Raw genomic sequence first — 22,165 nt, 5'->3', positions numbered from 1 at the left:
AGGCTCGCTGCTGTGGGCGGGGCCGGCACGGGAGAGGGCGGGGTGCGCGGCGGTGGGGGGGGCGGTGGCGGCGGGCTGGGCCGGCGAGGGAGTGGGCAGGGCGCGCGGAGGTGGGAGGGGCGGGGCGGTGCCTGTGGTGGTGGGCGGGGCGGGCGCGCCGCCCGGGCGCGCATCTGCTGGGCAGGCCGGGCATTAGGGCCTCCGCGGAGCCCGCTCCCCAGCGCGCTGGGCGGGGGTGCGCGGCGGGCAGGCGCGGGCCGCGAGGCAGCGGCTGCGCCCTGCGCCGGGGAGGAGCCGGGGGCGGGCGGGCGGCCGGCAGGCGGGGGCTGGGGCCCGCGGCGGGGAGTGCCGGAGCGCCGGCGGCGAAAGCGGCAGCGGCGGCTGAGCAGGCTCGGTGCGTGGGTCCGCGGAGGCTCGGGGTCGGCCCGCGGTGTGAGCGGGCGGCCCGGCTGCCTCCCTCCCCGCCCGCCGCCGCCGCCGCGATTGGGTGGAAGATGGCGCTGGGCGGATGGAAATCCTAATGACGGTCTCCAAACTCGCCTCCATCTGTACCATGGTAGGTACGGCGGGCGGGCGGCCCGCGTCCCCGCCCTTGCCGCCCGCGGGGCCTAGCGCGGGGCCGGCCGGGGGCGGTTGGACGGCGCGGCCCGAGCGCGGGCGGAGCGTCCCCGGGGCGCGCGTGGGCAGGGAGGGGCGCGGGCCGGCGGTGCTCCCGATCGCCGCGGCTCTGGGGGGCCGGAGGCGGGAGCACGCGCGTGGTGTCCCCGCCTTTGCGTCCGGAGCGCGCGGGGCCGCGGCGGGGTAGGCAAGTCCCGCTGCCGGCCCGCGCGCACGGAAGTCGGCGCAGATCTGCTCCCCGCGCCCTGGCGAGGCCGCGTCCCCTCGCCGGGCCCGGAGGACGGGTGTGTGTGTGTGTGTGTGTGTGTGTGTGTGTGTGCGCGAAGAGGGAAACTTTCAAGTGCTGTCGAAACTGACCCCCCCGCCTCCCCCCACCGTGTCTCCTCCTCGGAGGTGACCGAGCTCCCTGGTTTGCAGCCGGGGAGTCTTGTCCGGGAATGCCCGCCGATCCTGAGAACAGCTTAAGCGTTCCTGTCGTTTGTTTACTTGAACGCACCAGACGCATTGGTGTGTGACTTGGAAGTATTTCTGTGCGGGAACTGACGGCAGCATCGCTGTCTTGTGTCGTGTCTGGGATTTTTAAGTAGAAGGGGAAAAGAGCTTCAGGGGGAAAGAGCTCCTGCCTCGTGGACAAGTCCCGAGTTAAGCAGAGCAAGTGTGCGTTTAAATCTCGGTGTTCTGTGCTTGGCCAGGGTACCCGTTGTCACTTCACACGGTGGGGGCGGATTCGTTTCCTTAGCTCCTCATGACTTTTACATCTGGCGATCTCTCTGGCGATCTTAGTTATGAGCCGTCTCAGGGAAAAAAAAAAAAAGTTATTCTTCTACCACGTGGGCCTAGCGATCACGTTTATTAAAGACTCCTGCAGTCTTTCCTTCTGTTTTACGCCTTCCCAGCCCTTTTTGTGCCTGTGGGAGATTCCCCCCGCCCCCCACCAGCTGTCTTCCTCGTATGGGTGGTACATTTCCTGTACCTTTCTTTAAGGAGCTGCGAATCCGATCGGAAAGATGGCTTTTAGCCGCAGATTTCTGAACTGCACTCTGAGAACCAGTATTTTTAAAAATGGCTGAAATCAGGTGGGATTAAAATCTACAGTATTAAAGACATCACGCTGAAGAATGAATCATGAAGAGTCCATTTCAAGTGGATGTTTTTTCGCACAGTTCACATTTTAGGAGAGCATTGATGTTAAAGGGACTGTATTAAAGGATGATTTCCAAGGGTCAGGTAGATTAATTACGTTTAGATGTGTCAGTTATCATCTTACTCTGTTTCAGAAGGAATGTGATAATTAAGTCTTTGAAAATGATAATCTTGATAATCTGGCCAGATTGCTGAGCCTGCACAGACCACCGAGCCTGCACAGATTGCCGGGTCATGGTTCCCTGTCAAAGTCTAGAGTTTCTGGAGAGATGTGTCTGTCTTACTGACTGCTCATCCACTCCAGTATTTCAGATATACATTTAGCACCTACTTCGTGCAGGAGGGTGTGCTGAGCGCTGGGGATACAGCAGCAGTCAAGTGGGACTCTTGCTTTCATGGTTGTTTATCTTCTACTTAAGGGAAACATGCATCATTCACATCAACGAATTTATAGATGCACTAGTCACATTAAGAAAATGAGGCAGAGCAATTTGCCACGTCAAACACTGAGTGGGATCTTGATCTCAAGAACCTTATGCTCTAGAGTTCTTCCTAGGGCTTCTGCTCTGGTGCATTAATTGCATGTAGTGTGATATGTGTATTGTTGGCAAATACAGAAACATCAGTGCTCAGCCAAATGAGATTGCTCCTGAAGCAGTGTTAAAATTGGGTGTGTCAGTGTTCATATTTGAATAAAAACTCTGACGCTGTCCGAGATAGGGTTGAACATCTCAAAGTAGCCTGCAATCTTTTGCTTAAGGAGGACTTCAGCCTATTTTCTGAGATATCACCAAGTAGACAACCAAGAAAAGAAAAGTATTTACCTGTGTGCCTTTGTAGATTTCTGGCGCATTCACAGCTCTCTCTCAAGCGGGTAGCCTTACTTGAATAATCTTACACCTGTCCATCCCCAGCCTTCATCCCCACTCATGTCTTTTCACAGCATTTTTTTAATCTCAGTGGTACTTCTCACATTGCTGCTGCTGCTGCTGCTAAGTTGCTTCAGTCGTGTCTGACTCTGTGCGACCCCATAGATGGCAGCCCACCAGGCTCCCCTGTCCCTGGAATTCTCCAGGCAAGAACACTGGCTATGTTGTAAAGTTTTCTCTTACCGCCTTATTATAATAGATTGTAAAGGCCTTAAGCAGAGGGACTGTTGTTTATTTGTTCAGTTTGGTAGAGCACTACCTTCTGCGGACAGTCAAGAGTTTCTCTGGGTCCCTTCCATCCCAGGCTGATGTCTGGGGAGAGTGCGTTTGGCTAAACGTGGCTGAGATTGAGGTTGTGTGTTGGGTGGTGGGAGGAGGGGGCTGGATCTCTCAGAGAATCAGCAACTGTGAAAACATTTATAGTGAGTTGACGTTTTATTCTATAAATAATAAAGTTGACAGAATTTTATTTCACCTGTCGACATAAGGCACTTGGGCAAATCAGCAGTCCCTTGACTGGATTAAGTACCTGTTAAAAGCGAATCTCTTCCGAAGTGTCTTCTCCTAGATCACTGTTCTGCTGGCACGAGAATGTTAGTCAAGTTTGTTGCTCTTAAATCAATGTTGCAGCTTAATCGAGTGAGGGATTGCATTTAGGCTGCAAGGAAGCCATCTGCAGGGTGCCTCTAAAAACCCCTCTTATTTATGATGTCCAGGAAGTAATTTCAGTATCGCATGATGCTTGTTTTGCCGCCGAAGTAGCTTCCAACTTGAGGGCCTGGCACGGAGTATTTACCTAATATTTAATATTGTACTTCATCATGGTGAAATAATGGGAAAGTGACAAATGCATGTAGAGGGGCGGCCTGCGTTGTGAAATCGAAGCGAAGTTGTAGAACAACTCGTAGCGGCCGGGACCAGGTGACCACACGGGTCAGGGCCATCAGGAAGCTCAGTAGTAGGGGCGCTGGGGATGTGAGAGGCATCTAGGCTTGTTTGGGTTGTAGGAGTCCTGGCCGGGGAGGGGGCGTGGGCCGGGGCTTGAGTAAAGGAGAAGTTGTGGCAAAGGAATGTGGTAGGCGGTGGGATGGCCTGGCTTCTTGCCCGTCCCCAGTCCCTGGGGTCAGCTAGGTCCCCTGGAACATGGGACTGCTGAGCCAAGACCATAGTCTGCAGCTTGGTATCTGACAAGTTTGCTTTGAAAAAGGCGTGGGAATCTTGAAACTGACTGTACTTACTGCAGGAAAGTCGCAGGTGAGACTGGCTGCTTGTCTTTTCTTATTGAGTCTCCCTGGGGTCACTCACCCATGGTACCTTGTTTGTGGGGGTGAGGCTGTGGGGTAGGCTCTTCTTGTAGTCTGAATATTCTATTAAATAATAACATTCTGTGTTCCTTCTTAGGAAATAGGGTAGATGTGCTGTGCTTAGTTGCTCAGTCATGTCTGACTCTGCAACCCCGTGGACTGTAGCCCATGGGAATTCTCCAGGCAAGAAGACTGGAGTAGGTTGCCATTCCCTTCTCCAGGGGATCTTCCTGACCCAGGGATCGAACCCAGGTCTCCTGCATTGCAGACAGATTATTTACCATCTGAGCCACCAGAGAAGGGTGGATGTAGTTCTTTTATTAGCAAAATATTTAATTAATTTTTATCTATATTTTAATAGTAAAACTAGTGTTTCTGTGACAGGAATATTTAAAGTGAGTTGCTGTTGGTTTTCTAATTTTGCTGTGTTTAATGTTAACTTAGGAGGGATGAAAACTTCAAAAATAAGGAGTCTTCTGTCATATAATTGGTTGGATAGGAAATGTTTGAACATGTGTTTGAGGACCTTAGTGGAGAAATCATTGAGAATAAGTTTTATTTAAGCTGGCTGATCTCAATTTGGCCAGAATACATACTGGGCATAAAAAATTATTTTCATTATAGAAAATTTGGAAAATATTCTATTAAAAAGAATTTGGAAAATCTGAAGGCAGCAGAAAATAATTTACTTAACCCCCCCGCCCCCCAGCTTGTTTTGTCCTTTTTTTTTAAAAAAAATAATCAACTATTTTTGGCTGCTCTGGGTCTTTGTTGCTGCCCGAGGGCTTTCTCTAGTTGCAGTGCACAGAGTTCTCATTGTGGTGGCTTCTCTTGTTGTGGAGCCACAACCCAGAAGTTGTGGTGCATCGGCTTTAGTTGCCTGAGGTATGTGAGATCTTCCACCATCAGGGATCGAACCCTCAAACCTGTGTCTCCTGCGTTAGCAGGCAGATTCTTTACAACTGAGCCACCAGCCTCCCTTTAAAGTCAGATTAACAGAAGTTTTCCTGAAAGTTTTACTGTCTCCAGAAAGATTATGTAAGCATTTGTTTATTTAGCATTAATTTGTTTCCAGCAATCTTCATTTTTTAGATTTAAAAGATCTGATTTTGTTTTGATTTCTCTCTCAGTAGCTCCATTCTAGAAGCTTAATGTAGTATTTTATAATGTGTCCTACCACATGGTATAATTAAAAAGAGCAGTTGGACCAGAAGGAAAACTCTAGTCCAGATTTTGACATTTAGATCTGCGCATATGGGAAAGTCTCTTAAAACTTTCCGAGTTCATTTTTCTCATCTGTAAAATAAAGGGGTTGGACTAGACACTAATAAATATTCCTTCTGTGGTTTTTTTCCTTCTAGATGTAAAACTCAGTATTCTGTAATCCTTCTAAGAGTTTTTAAATGACTGTTGATTTCATCATTTGGGGAATGTTAATCATGTTTAATTAATTAATTTTACTTTTTGACCCCCTTCACCCAGTTCTCTTCACACTTCACCCTTGTCGCCTCTGGCAGCCACCACTCCTGTTTTCTGTATCTGTGAGCCTCTTTTTTTTTTTTAAAGATGCCACATATAAGTGAGTTTATATGGTATTTGTCTGTCTGACTTATTTCACTTAGCATAATAACCATAATATCCATTCATGTTGTTGGAAATGGCGAGATTTTTTTTTAGTGGTTGAGTAACATTCCATTGTATACATATACCTCATGTTCTTTATCCATTCATCCATTGATGAACATTTAGATTGTTTTTTCCATATCTTGGCTATTGTAAATAGTGCTGCACTGAACATAGGGGTCCATTTATCTTTTTGGATTAGTGTTCTCATCTTATGTGATAAATGTCCAGAAGAGCAATTGCTGGATCATATGGTAGTTCTATTTTTAATTTTTTGAGGAGCCTCCATATTGTTTTCCATAGTCACTGTATCAACTTACATTCCTGCCAACAGTGAGCAGTGATTCTGTTTTCTGCACGTCCACACCAACACTTGTTATTTTTTGTCTTTTTGACACATTCTAACAGGTGTGAGGTGATACTTCCTTGTGGTTTTGATTTGTATTTCTCTGATGATTAATGATGTAGAGTATCTTTTCATGTAACTTTTGGCAAATGTGTATGTGTTTTTTTCAAAAGATGCCTGTTGAAATCTTCTGCCTGCTTTGTAATCGGATTGGCTGATTTACAGTAGTTTCTCCTGTTTAGTAGGTTGCATCTGATCATGTTTTAGATAACATGAAGAGCATGGAATTAGCTATAGTTAAATATGGATTATACCTAGTTTGCTAATTTTTAAAAAATGTTGTGGAATTTATGGATAATTATGGTCCAAAGTAAATGTTTCTTCTTTCAAAAGCATTTAGTGGAGGTTAGCGATATCACAATTTTATACATTAAGGGCCTCAATCCACATAGCCGTTTACTTATTTTTGACATTTTTTTCTTTTCCGATACCATTTTTTAAAGTAAGATTTTTGAATTGCTGCCCTTTTTGAGGGCTTTCCTGGTGGCTCAGATGGTAAGGAATCCGCCTGCAATGCAAGAGACCTAGGTTCAATCCCTGGGTCAGGAAGATCCCCTGAAGAAGGAAATGGCAACCTGCTCCAGTGTTCTTGCCTGGAGAATCCCATGGACAGAGGAGCCTTTGCATCCATCAGGTTGCAAACAGTCGGACATGACTGAGTGATGAGCAGGCACAAGCCCTTTTTGATATTCCACATTTATTTTCATGAGTGTGAATGTGATCTTGGACAAATTAGTTCTCTGTACCACAATTTTCTTATCTGTAAAATCAGGGTGAAATAATGTCCACTTTATAGGGTTCTAGAATGGTACTGGCCCGTGACTAATCATCTGTTGTGTTTGTAGTTATTATTATTACCTTTGTAAAGTGGTTTGCTTCTAGTTAATGACAGGTTGGCAAATACTAGTAACCAAAAGGGAAATCTTTTAAGTAAAATGCAGTTATTTTAGTTCATTTTCATCATAAGAAACATGAGTTTATTAATAGTATGTGCTTCTGAGAAAGCACACAGTTATTTTGAAGTTAAGTGGGTTAGATCATAATATTCAAACTAAGAACGTGGATTGTCTTTTTTTGCCTGTTTTGAGTAGTTTGTAGGAACTACTGCTTTTGGCTGGGAATAAAAATGTTCTAAATTTGCGACATTCTCAAGCATGTTTGAGAAGTTTAGATAAGTTGGGAATAGTACTTTGAGAAGAAAAGTCTTATTTTTTATACTGAAAAAAAGCACACCAACTTGTCATCATTGGTAGAATGAAGTTTGTGTTTTAAAGTCAGCTTCAGGCCTTATTTCCTTTTGGATTTTCCTGTTCTTTCCTGGGGCCACATTGTTGCATTTGATTCCTTCATGCCGCCTCAGTCCCCTACCAGGGTGACACCTCTTGTTGGCCTGTGGTGCAGTTACTGAACCCACTTTTTGAAGAGGATTGTTGAAATATCTGTAAAATGCTTTGTGTTGGAAGAAAAAGATAAATGCCAGGTATAACGGTGAGTTACATGAGATGCTGAATCAAGAATCCAGAGACCCAGTACTGTTGAAAATACCCATATAGAAGTCGTCATCATTTAAAACCTTATGCACAGAATTTATATTAGAAGGAGACGAGAGAGATGGTTTGTATACATAATTCATCTTGGAGGAAAAACCCTGAAGTCTGCTTTCCCAGAAATAATCAAGAATTTTGTGATGGTGTGAAGTACACGATATTTAATATAGAATGTGATTGTGTGAGTGGCTGTGGGTCTTCATAATCCTGTGTGTTCACTGGCTTATCCTTTGCTGCTGCGGCTTCCAAAGAAAGATCAACTTTTTCTCAGAGTTGTGTGACGTCTATAGCATGATGTTGAAGCTTGCTTTGGACCTCCATCTGTAGTAATCCACACATCGAAAGCTGCAGGCCAGTAAAAATTCTTTTCCAGCTCAGAACAAGACGTGGATATTTTTCCAGTGCCAGCTGACAGATATTCTTACTGAAATGCTGCATAGGTTCAGAGACCAACCCTGCACTTCCTACTTGTGCATAGTGGTCTCATCATGGTATATTTTAAAGGAGTTAGAATACTGTTGCCTTTGATTTTATTTTAGTGCTTTTTCTTTCAGTGACCTAAGCCAGGCCTCTTCCTGATGCTCGTGTGTAAATGCTTTTCATGGAAGGCGGATGGATTTATTCTTTTTAAGCCAACAGCGATGTGTTCTTTTTTGTTCCCCCCTGTAAAGAGTGCCTTTTCTTCATAAGCGCTTTGAGGAAGTGATCACAGGGACCTGCATGCTGTCAGGGTACGTGTGGTACTGAGAATATGGAGAAGAGCATGATGAGCTCTGGTCTCACAGGAGCTTCCCGTTCAGTGTGTCCCGAATAGGTCATAGTTGTGCCCAGGGAGAAATCCTCTTGGCTGCTGGGCAACCAGGAGCTGTCTGGATTGACCAGAGACCCTTAACCAGTTGCATCCAGAAAAGAACCCGCCCGCCAGTGCAGGAGACATAGGAGACCTGGGTTCAGTCCCTGGGTTGGGAAGATCCCTTAGAGGGGGAAATGGCAGTCCACTCCAGTGTTCTTGCCTGGAGAATCCCATGGACAGAGGAGCCTGGCGGGGCTACAGTCCAGGAGGCCACAAAGAGTCGGACGCAACTGAAACAACTTGGCAGACAAGTATGCGTGAGAATAGTCTTACCTGTATGTTCCTGTGGGCTCCACACTTAGTACCCACTGTGTGTACCAAGATGAGAAAAAGGTCGAGAAGGAGGCCAGACGTATCCAGCACGTCAGGAGTGAGTAATAATCAGTGTGTGAAAGAGGAAATGGTCGTTTCTCCCTGGGAGAGAGACAAGGGCTTGGGGAGGAAACCTCTCGGAAGAGATCGAAACGTTGTGCGGTTGCTGTTGTTCAGTCGCCCAGTTGTGTCCGACTCTTTGCGATCCCACGGACTGCAGCACGCCAGGCTTCCCTGTCCTCTAGTATCTACCGGAATTTGCTCAGATTCGTGTCCAGTGAGTCAGTGATGCTCTGTAACCATCTCATCCTCTGCTGCCCCCTTCTCTTGCCCTCAGTCTTGCCCAGCATCAGGGTCTTTTCCAGTGAGTCGACTCTTTGCATCAGGTGGCCAAAGTATTGGAGCTTCAGTTTCAGCATCAGTCCTTCCAGTGAATATTCAGGGTTGAATTTAGTGCAAGGAAGTCAGTCATTGTGTTGCCAGGAAGAGAGGGGATTCCAGAGTTGAGCAGAGGTGCAGCCTCCTGGGATCTGCATTTATCCTGAGAAGGTATAAGTTCAGAGGAGAGTTGGGATAAAGGTGTAGTGGAGTTGATAAAGGCACATTGGTAAATTTTACTACACTGATTGTTAAAAAGTTGTTTTTAAAAAAAATATAGTGACAATAACATGATGAAGTAGAAGGGACTATTTAATGGTAGTTAAAAACTTGTTAAAAGTCTTGTCCCCTATCCACAAAACCTCCCAAGAAACAGTTTTAGAAAATTTAAAGTTGTAAATGCATGGTAAAAATTAAGGCTAAATATATACCTACACAAGAAATGATTTTCCTTGCTTCCAAACTAGCTGAAACATTATCACTCAAATTCTGAGGGCAGGAAAACAGGAAAGATAAGATTGGAAAAAAAAAAAAAAAAGAGGATAGACAGAACACCAAAGTAAAATGGAAGAAATAAGCTGTTTTATTATAATAAATCTAAATGGATTAAATTCATCTGTACTATAGTGAAGGAACTATCAGATTACATAAAGAACAAAATATTGCTGAAAAACCTTTGTAAAACAAAAGGGCAATGTGTATAACAATAACACAATACTATCACCACCTCTAAGAACTTAATGTACAGATAGCTTTTCTAGATATTTTAAGATCATTTAGTCCTTTTTTGTTAGTCTCATACTCCTTCTCACATCTGTCATCTTTAAGATCCTTTCAGAGCAAGGAAAGCTCAGGGAATATTAGCCCCACTTTCACAGAGTACAAAAACAAGCTTCAAGTCGTTCCCAGCGTGACTGGGGGTGAGATCCGTGCTTCTTGAGTCCCTAGTCCGTGATGGTACCTACAGGGCAATACGTTGCCTCTTTCATGGTTGAGATAAAATTGTTTTTCTTTCCTTTTTAAACAGGACTTTGGGAACTTTTTTTGTCCCTAATTTCTAAGCTTCTGTGTGTGTGTGTGTGTGTGTGGCTTTGAGTCCCACTCCACTTACTATGTGTATTTGGATGGACCACTTACTGTGAGATGGAATCGTTCTCCCCATTAGATCAGATGACAGAATGAATGCCTGTGAAGGGAGATGATCGACGTGGAACTGCTTCCTTTGCACTGGAAACATAAATGGAGATCCCCGTGGTGGTTGGTGATGGGCGTTCGTCCTCAGGGGCAGAGGGTGGGGCGTGCCTGGCCACCTGGGCTGTGGCATGGCAGCGGGCTCCCAGGTTCCCTTTGACGAAGTAGAAGTCAGCGCAGAGTTTGAAAATGAGTATTTTAGTGATCCTGGTCTTGTGGTGCTCAGGTAACTGATGAAGCACAATTTTAGGTTCTCTTTCATTAAAAAAGTCTTTTAGGAATTTATGGTTCACAGACTATTTTTTTCTTTTCTTTTTTTTCTAATGAGGTATCTGTGGGCTTGCCTCTCCTACAACACGCAGTTCTTTGCCGAATTATTCGTGCTGTGAGGGAGCTGTTTACTTGTGATGTCAGCTAGCTTCTTGTTGCTTCCTTCTAGTGGCTTTTTTTTTTTTTTTAAGTCTAAAATTATAGTGACTCAATTGTGTTAATCTCTATAGTATTCATCTACCTGGGTTTTTCAGGGATGCCTGAAAAGAGAGCTTTAGTAATTCTTTCAAATTAGGCTTGTAGAAAGAGAGCCCATCCGGGCACAAAGAAAGGAAGCAGTGGAGTAAGTCCTAGGGGCAAGGAAAGAAGAAAATAAGAGCCCCCTATTCTCTGGAGTGGAAAATATGTTTATAATGTGAGATCCTGTAGACAAAAACATTTCCTCTGCTCTGAACCTCAGTCCAGAAAGCCGGCCACTGTCATTTTGAAGAATTTTTTTTTTTTCTTTTTTCCCTAGAATGTTGTTCCACAGTTGTTTTTTTTTTTTTTTTTTTTTTTTTGGTTTGTTTGCTTTCCCTGACGTTGGGATGATTCCCTGGTGTTTAATCTGCTTCACGCAGGTGCCCTTCTGCAGGATGATCAAGGTGGTACCTTGGGGTAGCAGTTGGTACTTTGCAGTTTGCACGAGGAAGATGTGTCTTGAAATAGCAGAGGAAGGGTGTTCTGGTTTCTACCGAACAAGACAGCATGTTTAGACGGTTTCAGACTTCGGCCGTGAATGATGCAGCTTTGGTTCATCCAGGAGCAGGTGAGGAATGGAAATCAAGTGTTCTCTGTGTCCCCCTGAGGGAATCAGGGTTACTAAAGGTGAACAGAAGTCAGAACAGTTTTGAAATGTCAAAGGCTCAAAACTAGATACAGTTGATCAAAAACGAAACCCCAGGTACTGTATTAACGACTCTGCTAGGCAAATTTATTATTTTTGTTTTCGTTAATTTGCATGTTATTCTTTAAAAAGACAGTTCATCTTTTTTTTTTTTTCCCAAGGCTAGTTTCTCTAGTTTACTAGTGAGTTTCATTTGTTTTTGCTGCATATTTTAACTCGAAGGAGGCTTACATCTCTCTCCCAGGGGATGCAGCCAGCCCACAGGATGGTTCCCCTCCCTGGTTAAGTAGGTGCCCCAGGGGAGCTGGTCAGCCCAGCAGGAGAAACCTAGAGGCACCCATGAGCGCTCTAGTGGGTTTTCCCTGTAAAAATCCAGCTCTTGCCCCATGAGCATGCTTGCAGATCTGCCTCATCTTCTTGTTTGAAGACATGCATACATTGCCCTTTTTGACCGAAAAGTGGACTGTCTTACCTTTTCTCGTCTCTGCTTGTGGTTTGTTTTTATTTTTGTCCTTTCGAGGTGGCGTTGCTGCCTCTCGAGTGTCCTCCCGCCTCTCCCCCGTGGTTGCAGTGTTTCACCCCAGATGTCATCTTCTCTCCTTTTCGCTCCTGGAACTGCACTGTGGTGCTTATACCACTCCTGTATATAGTGTTAGTGATGAGCTGGCTCATCTCCGTGGTCACTTTCGAGGCGGGGTGGTGCCTCTCTCTCTTGTCTTCCCACCTCTCCCCTCGTGTGTTAGACATGGGGTGGTAGATACGCCTCTGAGGTTGCATAAATTGTTTTGAACTATCAAAATGAGGATTTTAAAAGGGAGCACTTTGCATGCGTTACCCCACCTCCTCAGCCTTGCTCCTGCTGAGAAGTCAACTGTCAGTCTTGGTGTCCCTTCTAAATGACTCGTCCTTTTTCTCACGCTGCTTTGAATTTTTCTCCTTGTCTTTGACTTTCAGAGTTTTCACTATCACATGCCTGGTTGTGGGTCTGTGTGTTTATGACCTATAGATTCTTAAGTTTGGGTTTATGTTAAATGCCAGTTGAAATGTTCAGTTGAAAGTTTGTTTTTTTTTAGGGGGGTACATTTCAGTTATAATATATCAACTTCATAGGCCAGAGTGGTTAAATTCATTCAAAATCATTGTGTCTCAACCAAGAATATATTACTGCAGTTAAATATTACAAACATTCTCACAGAAGACATTCTTAAGAAAATTGGAAGCAAACTAAAATGAAATGATAGTATGAATTTCTTTCATGAGTTGTATATTGGCATGCCTTTAGACTAGCCTCGATGAGTATTTATGCTACAGATGATATTGCTCGGTGTGAGCTCTTTGGAAAGGCAGTGCTCTTGAGGGTGTCCTGCATGCTTATGGGATAGCATATTAGCTTCGTAGGGCTTCTGTAACAGGAGCTGCAAACTGAATAGATTAGAACAAGGGAAATTTATTGTCTTACAGTCTGGAGGCCAGAGTCCAAGTCCAGGGTCTTGACAGTGTACTGCCCCCTTGGAAGGTGCTGGGCTCCCCCCAACTGCCGCCAGCATCTGAGCCTCACTTGGAAGTCTGAGCCTCGGGTGTCCCGTGGCTTGTCAATGGCCACCTTCCCCTCGGTCCCTTCACATCATTTTTCCTCTATGTGTGTCCATGTCTCAATTCCCCTTTTTAAAAGGACACCAGTCATACTGAATTGGAGTTCACCTTAGTGACCTCATTCTAGCTTGATTACTTCTGTAAAGACTCAGTTTTTAAATAAGGTCACAATCCACGCTGCTGTGAGTTAAGTTTTACATATATCTTTTTTTTTTTTTTGGTGGGGAGGGCGGGAGTGGACACAGTTCAGTTCATAACGGGTGGCTTAAAAACATGGCCATCTCAATACTTTCAGAAATCAGATAGGGACTTAAAGAGCTGTAGTTTTTTGGTGGTGAGGGAGGAGCAACCAGTTTAAGTGTCTTTTAAACTAACTAGTGTAAATACCTCTAACGTCACTTGTGAGCCAAGATTGGACCTGTGCAGTGGTGGACACTTAATATTGCATTAAACCAATGATGGCTGACAGTTTCTGGAAGTGGATGTAGTTGGCTAGCCATGTGGGTTTTTTTCCTTTGTGACTGATCACTTGCTACCTGCCTTCTTGGGAGCTTCCCACTCCCAAGTCTTTCACAGATGTGTGATGTTTTCTTTTAGTTACATGGATACTTGCTAAGAAATTGTACTGTCTTACTGATTATAACAGGAAAAAAAATGTGATGGACAGCAATGTGTAAAGAAGCCAAAAGTCACCAGTAACCCATTAATCATTTACTCGTGTTTGATAACATGTTTTTGTATCTCTCTTGGTCTTTTCCATACATGGCAGACATGATTTTTTTTTTTTCAGACATGATTTTTAAAGCACAATTTGTATTATTAAATATGCTCTTACCATCTTGTGGGTAATTGAGTTAATTATTAATGCTAGTGCTCTCATAGCAGACGCTTTATTTGCTCTTGTATCTTTCTATTCTCTGACCTCTTGGGAACCAAGATATTTTTGTTGTTTCTCATTCTCTCTTCTGACAACCAGAGTCTGGTATTACAGGTTTATAGTTTTGGAGTTTAAAAAGAACCTTTTGACAACTGGCCCTTTACAGTTAGTATGTGGTGCAGGGGAGCTAAATCTGAGGTCCTGATATTTCACAGTGATGAGCAGATTCTGAATGAACTCCTTAAGCATCGTGTTTTAGATTGAAGCTCAATGGGAGCTAGTGTAAGTTATTATTAATTTGTCCTTCCTCCTGAAAAGCTGCCAAACTGGAATGGCAAGCATTGGAAGAGAGTGGTTATGCAGGAAGTCTCCAGCCAACAGACTGATTTCCAGAGGTCTTTTTGAAAGTCAAGTGGATTGGTGCTCATTGGCTGTCCGGCGGAAACAGTGTATATAATTTAGTTCCTTAGCCAAACGGATAAGGCCTGTTTTAGCCGGAGTGTTACTGTGGTTCAGCCACGTTATGACACGTGGTTCATGCAGAGGGGCTGCTGTTGCCACCTGGGAAGGTGGGACTCAGTTTCATGTTTTTGCTGCCTGTTGGTTTTCAAGAAGACTCCCTGGGGAAAGTCTTGCACTCCGACAGTGATCTGAGGCGGACCTGACATTGGGGAGGGGTGTGATGAGAGGGGAGCTCTGTGACTCTGACCTGCATTGTGCTTTCCCCTCCGCCGTTTATTAGTTGCAGCCGTGGGCCTATTACCTTCAACCCTTGAGTTTATTTTCTGTATAAAGTGGGTCCCACATAATGTGCGTAATAGCTGGGTAGTGCTGACCGCATGCTTGTCATTATTCTAAGCCGTTTGCATACATGAATCCATTTAGTTTTCACGGTAGCTCCGTGGGGTTGGAACTGTTGTTGTCCTTTAGGGATGGAGAAAGTGAAAGTCGTTCAGTCATGTCTGACTCTTTGTGACCCCATGGACCGACCGTACAGTCCATGGAATTCTCCAGGCCAGAATACTGGAGTGGGTAGCTGTGCCCTTCTCCAGGGGATATTCCCAACCCAGGGATCGAATCCAGGTCTCCTGAATTGCAGGCGGATTCTTTGCCAGCTGAGCCAACAGGGAAGCAAACTGAGGCACAAAAAGCTGAAGGAGTTTTCCTACCGTCATGCAGATCTAGGGTTCAGATCCCTCGAGTCTGGGTCCAGAGTCTTGGTTTATAACTGTCTCACTTAACCGCTTGTCCAGAAGCACTGATCCGAGGTTACTGGGGGGCTTGCTGGTGGCTCAGTGGTAAAATACCCACTGGCTGTGTAGGAGACGTGAATTCGATCCCTGGCTTGGGAAGATCCTCTGGAGAAGGAAATGACAACCCACCCCAGTGTTCTTCCCCAGCAAATCCCAAGAACAGAGGAGCCTGGCGGGCTAGAGTCCTTGTGGTGGCGAAGAGTTAGACACAGCTAAGCGACTGCGCATGCACGCATGAGCTTACTAGGAGGAGTAAATGAGATAGTGTGTCAGGGGTCTGGTTCAGTAAATGTGAGCTCCCTTCTTCAGCTCTTTAGTGGTCTTTGAGGAACCCTGTGTATTCATGGCTGACTGTATACTCAATCAAATTGTGAATTCCCTGTATCAGCAAGGTAAATTTTAGTAACATAGTAGTACTTCGCTTGACCTGTCTGCACATTACCTTCTTATTGGAGGTGGAAATCCCCAGTCAAAATTCAGGCACTTTTGGGGTGAGTGGAAAGGGAGGGACAGACCCTAGGAAGGGTCTCCCCAGGACATGGTAGAGTCGCTTGGTGTCAGGCATCATTGGCGGCTGGAAAGTCTGAGGCGTCAGAGCACTTGCCGCTGTGGGGGTAGGGCCATCTCTCTGTGGTGGTTCTGAGTTACACTTAGCTCTTTCTTAGTTTAGGTTCTAGTGGGAGAAACTAACCTTTCGATTAAAAGTTATGTGTTCAGTAAAGGAACTGAATTCTAAGTGGGCAGATTCTGACGGATCATCTAAAAATCAGGGCCTCCTTTGGCCTGACATATCCATTTCTCACCTGTGACAAGCCATGGCAGTTTTCTAATGCTGTCTATCATGTACAACATAGTACCTGTGTGTGACTTCACCTGCATTTATATATATCCTAAGATCCGCTGGAGGAGGGCATGGCAGTTCACGCCACTGTTCTTACCTGGAGAATTCCACGCACAGAGGAGCCTGGTGGGCTATAGTCCAGCAGGGGTCACAAAGAGTTGGATGCAAATGAAGAGACTTAGCACGCACGTAACCACATAAAATAATTTAAAGTGGGCCTAGGGCTTCCCTGGTGGCTCAGATGGTAAAGTGTCTGCCTGCAATGTGGGAGATCTGGGTTCGACCCCTGGCCAGGAAGATCCCCTGGAGAAGGAAACAGCAACCCACTCCAGTACCCTTGCCTAGACAATCCAATGAACAGAGGGGTCCTGTAGGCTACAGTCCATGGGGTTCCAGAGAGTCGGGCACGACTGAGGGACTTCACTTGGGTGTGTGGAGTTGCTGTAGGAAAGCTCTGTCTTTCTAAAGAAGTTTCTGACATTAAAGTTTTATCTAAGAACAGCTGTTTTAGAAACAGTTTTATACACGTGTGTAACACAAGCTGGAGGAACCTTACTACTGGGGTAGGAATATTGGATGTAGCAGCATTACAGAAATTAATCTTCCTTCATTAGATGTAAACTAAGGAAAGCTCTGTTGAATGTGTCTGCAGCTTAAATGTTATATTTTGATCTGTACGCTGAACTTCTTTACCAGAGAAAATCGTTAATCTGGGCAAAGTCCAGCAGAATGTTAATGGTAATAGATAGAGATGTGTAGTGTGTTCAGTTGGAGCAAACTGAAAAGAATGAAAGGTGCAGTCGTGCTTGGGACGATAATGATTTAAGGTGTAGAATGTGAAAACGAGGCTGCAGACCAATCTCGTCTCACCTGGGGCCCTCTGGGACTGAAATGTGTGCTGACACCTGGCCCACACTGTCTCAGGCAGAGCAGGGCATCGTGCAGGGTCAACGTCGATCTCTCTGTTGTATCCTGGAGTTCCAGAATCAGTGTTTCTTTAAACTCAAGAGACGGAATGATGGCAAAACTGAAGGGGCGAACACTGCACAAACTGTGCCAAATGTAGAGCTTCAGAATTGAAGATCGTCACGAAGTTCCCAGCTTAAACCAGCATGTGCTTGTCATCGAGCAGATCCACTGCCAGATGAGGCTCTGATGAGAACTGACCTCTGGCCAGGGCACCAACTGCAGCCTTGCAGAGGGCACAGGTTGGAGGGGCCTGGCTTTTGGCCGGCTGTCTATAGGAGACAACCCTCAGCACCGAGAGGTCGCCTCCAGTTCCTGGCGGTGGGACCTCTCCATGGGACCCCTCCGCCATGTAGCCCTCCCGTCCACGTGGCCCCCCTCTGTCCTGGGATGGTCCTTTCAGCACCTGGTAGCCTGTTCCTTCAGAGCCAGTCAGTGAGTCAGACAGCACGCGAGGGAGTGGTGCAGAGTCTTCTACAACCAAAGAATCGTCGTCCCATGACCTTCATCAGATTCTGTTGGTTAGAAGCAAGTTGCCGGCCCTTCCTGCAGTCGAGGGGAGCCCTTTTACTCTGTCCACCACAGTGATGCCTTCCCAGCAACTTGTCAGTGTGAAGTCAGCCTGGCTGAGGCTTGTTTCTCCCCTTGCTTCCTTGCTTGGTAAATGTCCCACTTGTGATTATTTTCTGCGAAGGGGCCACCTCTTTCTAAATGAATCCGTGATCTGAATCACTTCTTTGCCAGTTCATCATGTTTCCCATTCTGTTTTAACCAAGCACAGCCTTCTTTCCTAAAGAAAAGCGGACGTTTCTTGGGTCAGCGCTTCATGTTGCGTGCTGCCGTGCACCATCTGCAGTCTGCAGCCCAGAGTGTCTCTTGACCAGCCTGTGTCTTCTTCCTTCCCACCTGCTGTAAACCCCCTGGATTATTTTGAGGTGAATCCCAGGTACCATGTTATCACTGAAATTAACTTTTCCTTTTGGGCCCTGGTTCTCCTCTCCTACGCTGTGGGTTCCCTGCAAATAGGGATTGCCTCGTCCACATTTTGCTTTGTCCTGGTGGTGCCAAGTGGGTAGGCAGCTACACACACGTGTGCAAAGTCATTTCAGAATCCCCATTGCTTTCCACATGGATTTGTGGTGGCGAAGCAGTCCTTTGATAACAAGACTCCGCAGTAACTCAGGCCTGTGGTGGGAGGATTCCTAGACGGAATCCTGCCTGAGTTCTAGCCGGAAGGAACCCTGTTCACACAAAGCTTGTGTGTTCCGGGTGGGGGAGACGTGTCCTGGCTCCCTCTCCAGCGCGCTCCTGGCTGCACTTGTTGATGTATGATTGTATCCTCTGTAGAGGCCAGCGGATATCTTAGGATTTGTGTGTCTCATAGACCTCAGTGGCTAAGCGTTTATGTAAATGTTTGGAGGTGCAGCTGAGACCGTAAAGCATCACCTGTATTCAATTGATAAATTTTGTTATACTTAGGGATCTGAGATAGGAGAAAAACAAACTGTGAATGTTTTCGTTCATTTTATGATGCCTCTTCGTTCATCTTCAGGCTGCTTATAGGTGCCTCTAGCAGCAGCGTTTTGTTCCTGATGTCTCTGTGTCATCTGGGCCAGCTCGTCTGCATTGCATCTTTCTCTAAGTGCATCACATGTAAGTCTCTCTTTACGACGCTGGTGGCTACTGTGGCTTGGGATGGCATTCCTGTTCACAGAATATGGATCACTGTTTTTTGTCTGCTTGTTTGCTGATGTCCCCACATAATATATCACTAATTGCTGGCCTAGTCTCTCCTTTATAAAAGTGATTTTTAAAAGACGATTTATTTTATTTATTTGGCTGCACTGGGTCTTAGCTGTGGCATGTGGCATCTAGTTCTCAGAACAGGGATCAAACCCAGGCTCCCTGCATTGGGAGCTTGAAGTCTTAGCCACTGGACCCCCAGGGCAGCTCCCTGTAAAAGTGATTTTAAAGCTTTGTTAGAACATCCATCACATTCTGTAATGAGGTCACGTCTCTAGCATTACAAAATTATGTTCAAGTTGTGTTCAAGTTCCTTACTTCTCTAGAGGAATTAGAATTACTGTTTGTTGGGGTTGTTTCAGACTTCCTCAGCTTACTCTTCGCTGTTCAGAACGAAGTAACTGTGAGAGTATTCTTGGTAGTAGGAAAGACTTTAGGGGACCTGAATGGAGAGCAGGCCCCTGTTCTCTGGGATTTGGGGGAGGGGGCACCATGTATCTGGGCAGGTGATGTGTGTGCTCACCTTGGACTCAGGTTTCCCTCCTCAGCCTGAATAGAGGAGACCCGTTCCCCACCTCTGTGTCAGTTTCAGAATATAGTGGAAGATGATTCTAGACGGCAGACCAAACGTGATCAGGACATTTTTGAAGCTGAGTCCCCTTTGGTCTGCATACTGCTTCTCCCATGTCCTATCCTGGGGGAATCAGCATCGCTATAAAGAGCAGTGCTTTAGTCCTTTTCTTTGTGGGGTGGTGGCGCAGTCGTAGTGTGACTAATAAAATAAGTTTTCAAATTTGTTCTAATTTATAAAAACTATTCTGAAGTAGATAATGGATCTATGAGTTTCTTTTACATTTCTGGAGGTAATAAGAAAGCTTTGTTGGAAGTGACTGCAGGGAACAGCGGTCCGAGTGGAACAGCCTTTGCTGTGGGGTGCGAGTTTCCACTGAGATTGGTTTAGCACCAAGGACTCCTTTCATGACTGTAGATGTTTATTAGCAGAGCTTGCTATAGGATTTAGATATATTAGTGTTGTGTGGCGCGCAGACTACTGGAAGTAATACTATACTTGTTAATATAAAAACTCTTACTTTATACGAGATCCGCTATAAAGGACCCTGAGGCCAGTGTGAGCACACGCACGTCTGCTTCTTCAGTGGCACCATCTGTGGGAGTCACAGAAAGGTGTGTCTGCGTGCGTGTGCTGAGTGGCTGGCTGTTGGTGCTTCGTCTGTTGAACTGCAAGAGAGCTAGAGGGTGAGTAGCGTTACCGAAGCACCAGATCCTTTGAGGGATTCCTAGAGGACTGGAAGGTAGTGATGGGAAAGAAAAGAAGCAAAAAACAGACCAGCCAGCCGTGGTCTTCCCCAGAGAGCCCCGGTGGAAGCTTGCGCTTGGAATCTGCCGTTCACGGTTGGCTGTGGCTGTGACGCCGTCACCATGGTAATCGCATCTAGCCTCTGGCTTGGGAGAGCTGGGTCAGGGAGCCTTCTCACTTCCTATTGACACAGAGTAGTGAGCATGTGGGGTCAGGCCAGAGACCTGGTCTTCGCAGAGAGTGGCTGACCTTCTGTCTGGGGGTGGGTGGACTGGCCGTTAGGGCTGGGGAGAGAGCAGGGACCAGCATGTGATGGGCTGGGTCCCTGCAGACCTAGGGCCACACCAGGGTGCAGCCACCCCCAGCCACGCCCCCTGGCACTCTGCCTCCCTCTCCCTCCCAGCTCTTTCAGGACCCGTGGGGAGGAATCCCAACCAGAGATGCAGATGCTGGCCATCTTTCTTTCACAAGTTGAATCTGCTAAGCGGGGGTTTCCAGACACTTAAGGGAAACTGGGGAGTGAGAAAGAGAACGGGAGACTGGAAAGGTTCTCCTTTAAGTGACAAGAGTTAAATGTCCAAGGGGCAAGTGTCTGTTCCTTAGGTTTTTTCTTGTTGACTTTCCTGAACTGTCTTTGTCTCAGCGATGATTCGTTTTTGTTTTTTGATAGTTACTTGTAAAGTTTTGCTGCCTTTGTAACTCACCTTTTCTTACGTCGAAGTTACTCAACGTCTTTTTGTCTGCTTTCGAGTTGAGCTCCCGGGCAGCATTGGCTGCCCTCCAAGCCGCTGTCTGTGGAGCTCCTGTGTTGTCAGTAAAGTGTGGTGGCTGAAATGTCACAGAAGCAAATGTGAGTGGTCCAGGCTCTCCCCAGGTAAACAGGTAGTAGGGATGGGGAGGAAGGAGAGACATAAAAGGAGAGTTTCACAGCAGTAATTTACCTACTTTATGAGATTGGTGAATCTGGCTGGAGAGTTAAATATAGAATTACTAGATTCCCTAAAGCGATCTTATACCCAGTAATTCGTAATAAAAACTGGGAGGTGGCATGGGGGAGGAGAACCAGAGGTGTGGTGTGCCAGTTTCTCATTTGCAGAGCAGGTTTAAAGCTGGTGACGAGACATCTGTAATTTACGGCTGTGATAATAACCGCTGTAGAGCTGAAACCAAGCTGTTAGCAGCCGGTGTCTCTGGGGAAAGGAATGAAGGGAGGGGGCGACCAATAACACCTTAGTTTTACACTCTACCCTCTGCACTTAGCGTTGTTTTCAGTGTATGAACTTGCAGTATTTATTAAATAAGGTGTTACATGAGGCGCACAAAAGGGATTTGGTGCTTGTTCTAGTATTTATTAACCACTGTCCAGGGGGTGCTAACTTAAGACTTTCGGATAAAGAGCTATGTGTTTTCTTTAACCTGCCCAGTAGCTTCCAAAACAAAGTACAAGTGAGGTAGTTCACTGTCTTCTGTTGGAATTTTCCGTTGTGTTGTTCCGTTTGGTTGAAACCATCACTTGAGTGACTGATGCTTCTGATAGCCTTACAAAGGGCAGCTTCACTCTCGTTGTTTGCTTTCCAGCCCCATGAGCTTGGCAGAGTAGGTATTTTCCTGTATTAGGAGGTGCAGAGACCACACCGGCCTTGGTGACTTGTCTGGAGGTGGTGCTGAGCTTGGGCTCAAACTCTGTCCCCGATTCCCGGCCCCCACACAGGATCTCTGTAGCATTCTCAAACTCAGGCTCCCACTCCCATTTCTCCCTGCATTTGGAACATTGTGTTCTAGTTGTATTTAACATACGTAAGCCTGTGTTTATTTTGAAAGGTGAGTTTGGTTGAGGTTTTTTAGCAGTGCCACGCATGACACTGGGTGTCACTCAGTCTCTGGACCACACTTGCTCTCTGCCCTGCTGTCCCCATCCTTCCTCAGACAGCAGTGCCTCCCGGAATTTTCCCTATGTCTTTATTTTGCACTCTTGTAGCTAGCTCAGTCAGAGCAGTGGAAGGTAGGTATTGTTTGCTTCAAGGTTTAATTCATCTTTTTGGGCTTGTGACACTAAACAAGCAAGGCTTGGCCTTATCTGATCCTCATGGTGAGGTTTTTTACCCAAGAAATTA

At 45.9% G+C, this 22,165-nt stretch overlaps 1 protein-coding gene across 1 annotated transcript in view; it reads left to right on the top strand.

The window, feature by feature from the left end:
* The window catches only part of USP12 (ubiquitin specific peptidase 12), a 58,057-nt gene continuing 36,151 nt past the window's right edge, over positions 260 to 22,165 (top strand). Inside the window, exon 1 of the mRNA XM_018056585.1 lies at positions 260 to 556. Within this exon, the coding sequence (XP_017912074.1) occupies positions 509 to 556 (48 nt within the window). The 5' untranslated portion in view covers positions 260 to 508. The remainder of the gene's footprint in view (positions 557 to 22,165) is intronic.

Source organism: Capra hircus, chromosome 12 (genome assembly GCF_001704415.2).
Source record: "Capra hircus breed San Clemente chromosome 12, ASM170441v1, whole genome shotgun sequence".
Lineage (NCBI taxonomy): Eukaryota > Metazoa > Chordata > Mammalia > Artiodactyla > Bovidae > Capra > Capra hircus.
The sequence above is the reverse complement of the archived record's forward strand: the minus strand, read 5'-3'. Positions and strand labels throughout refer to the sequence as shown.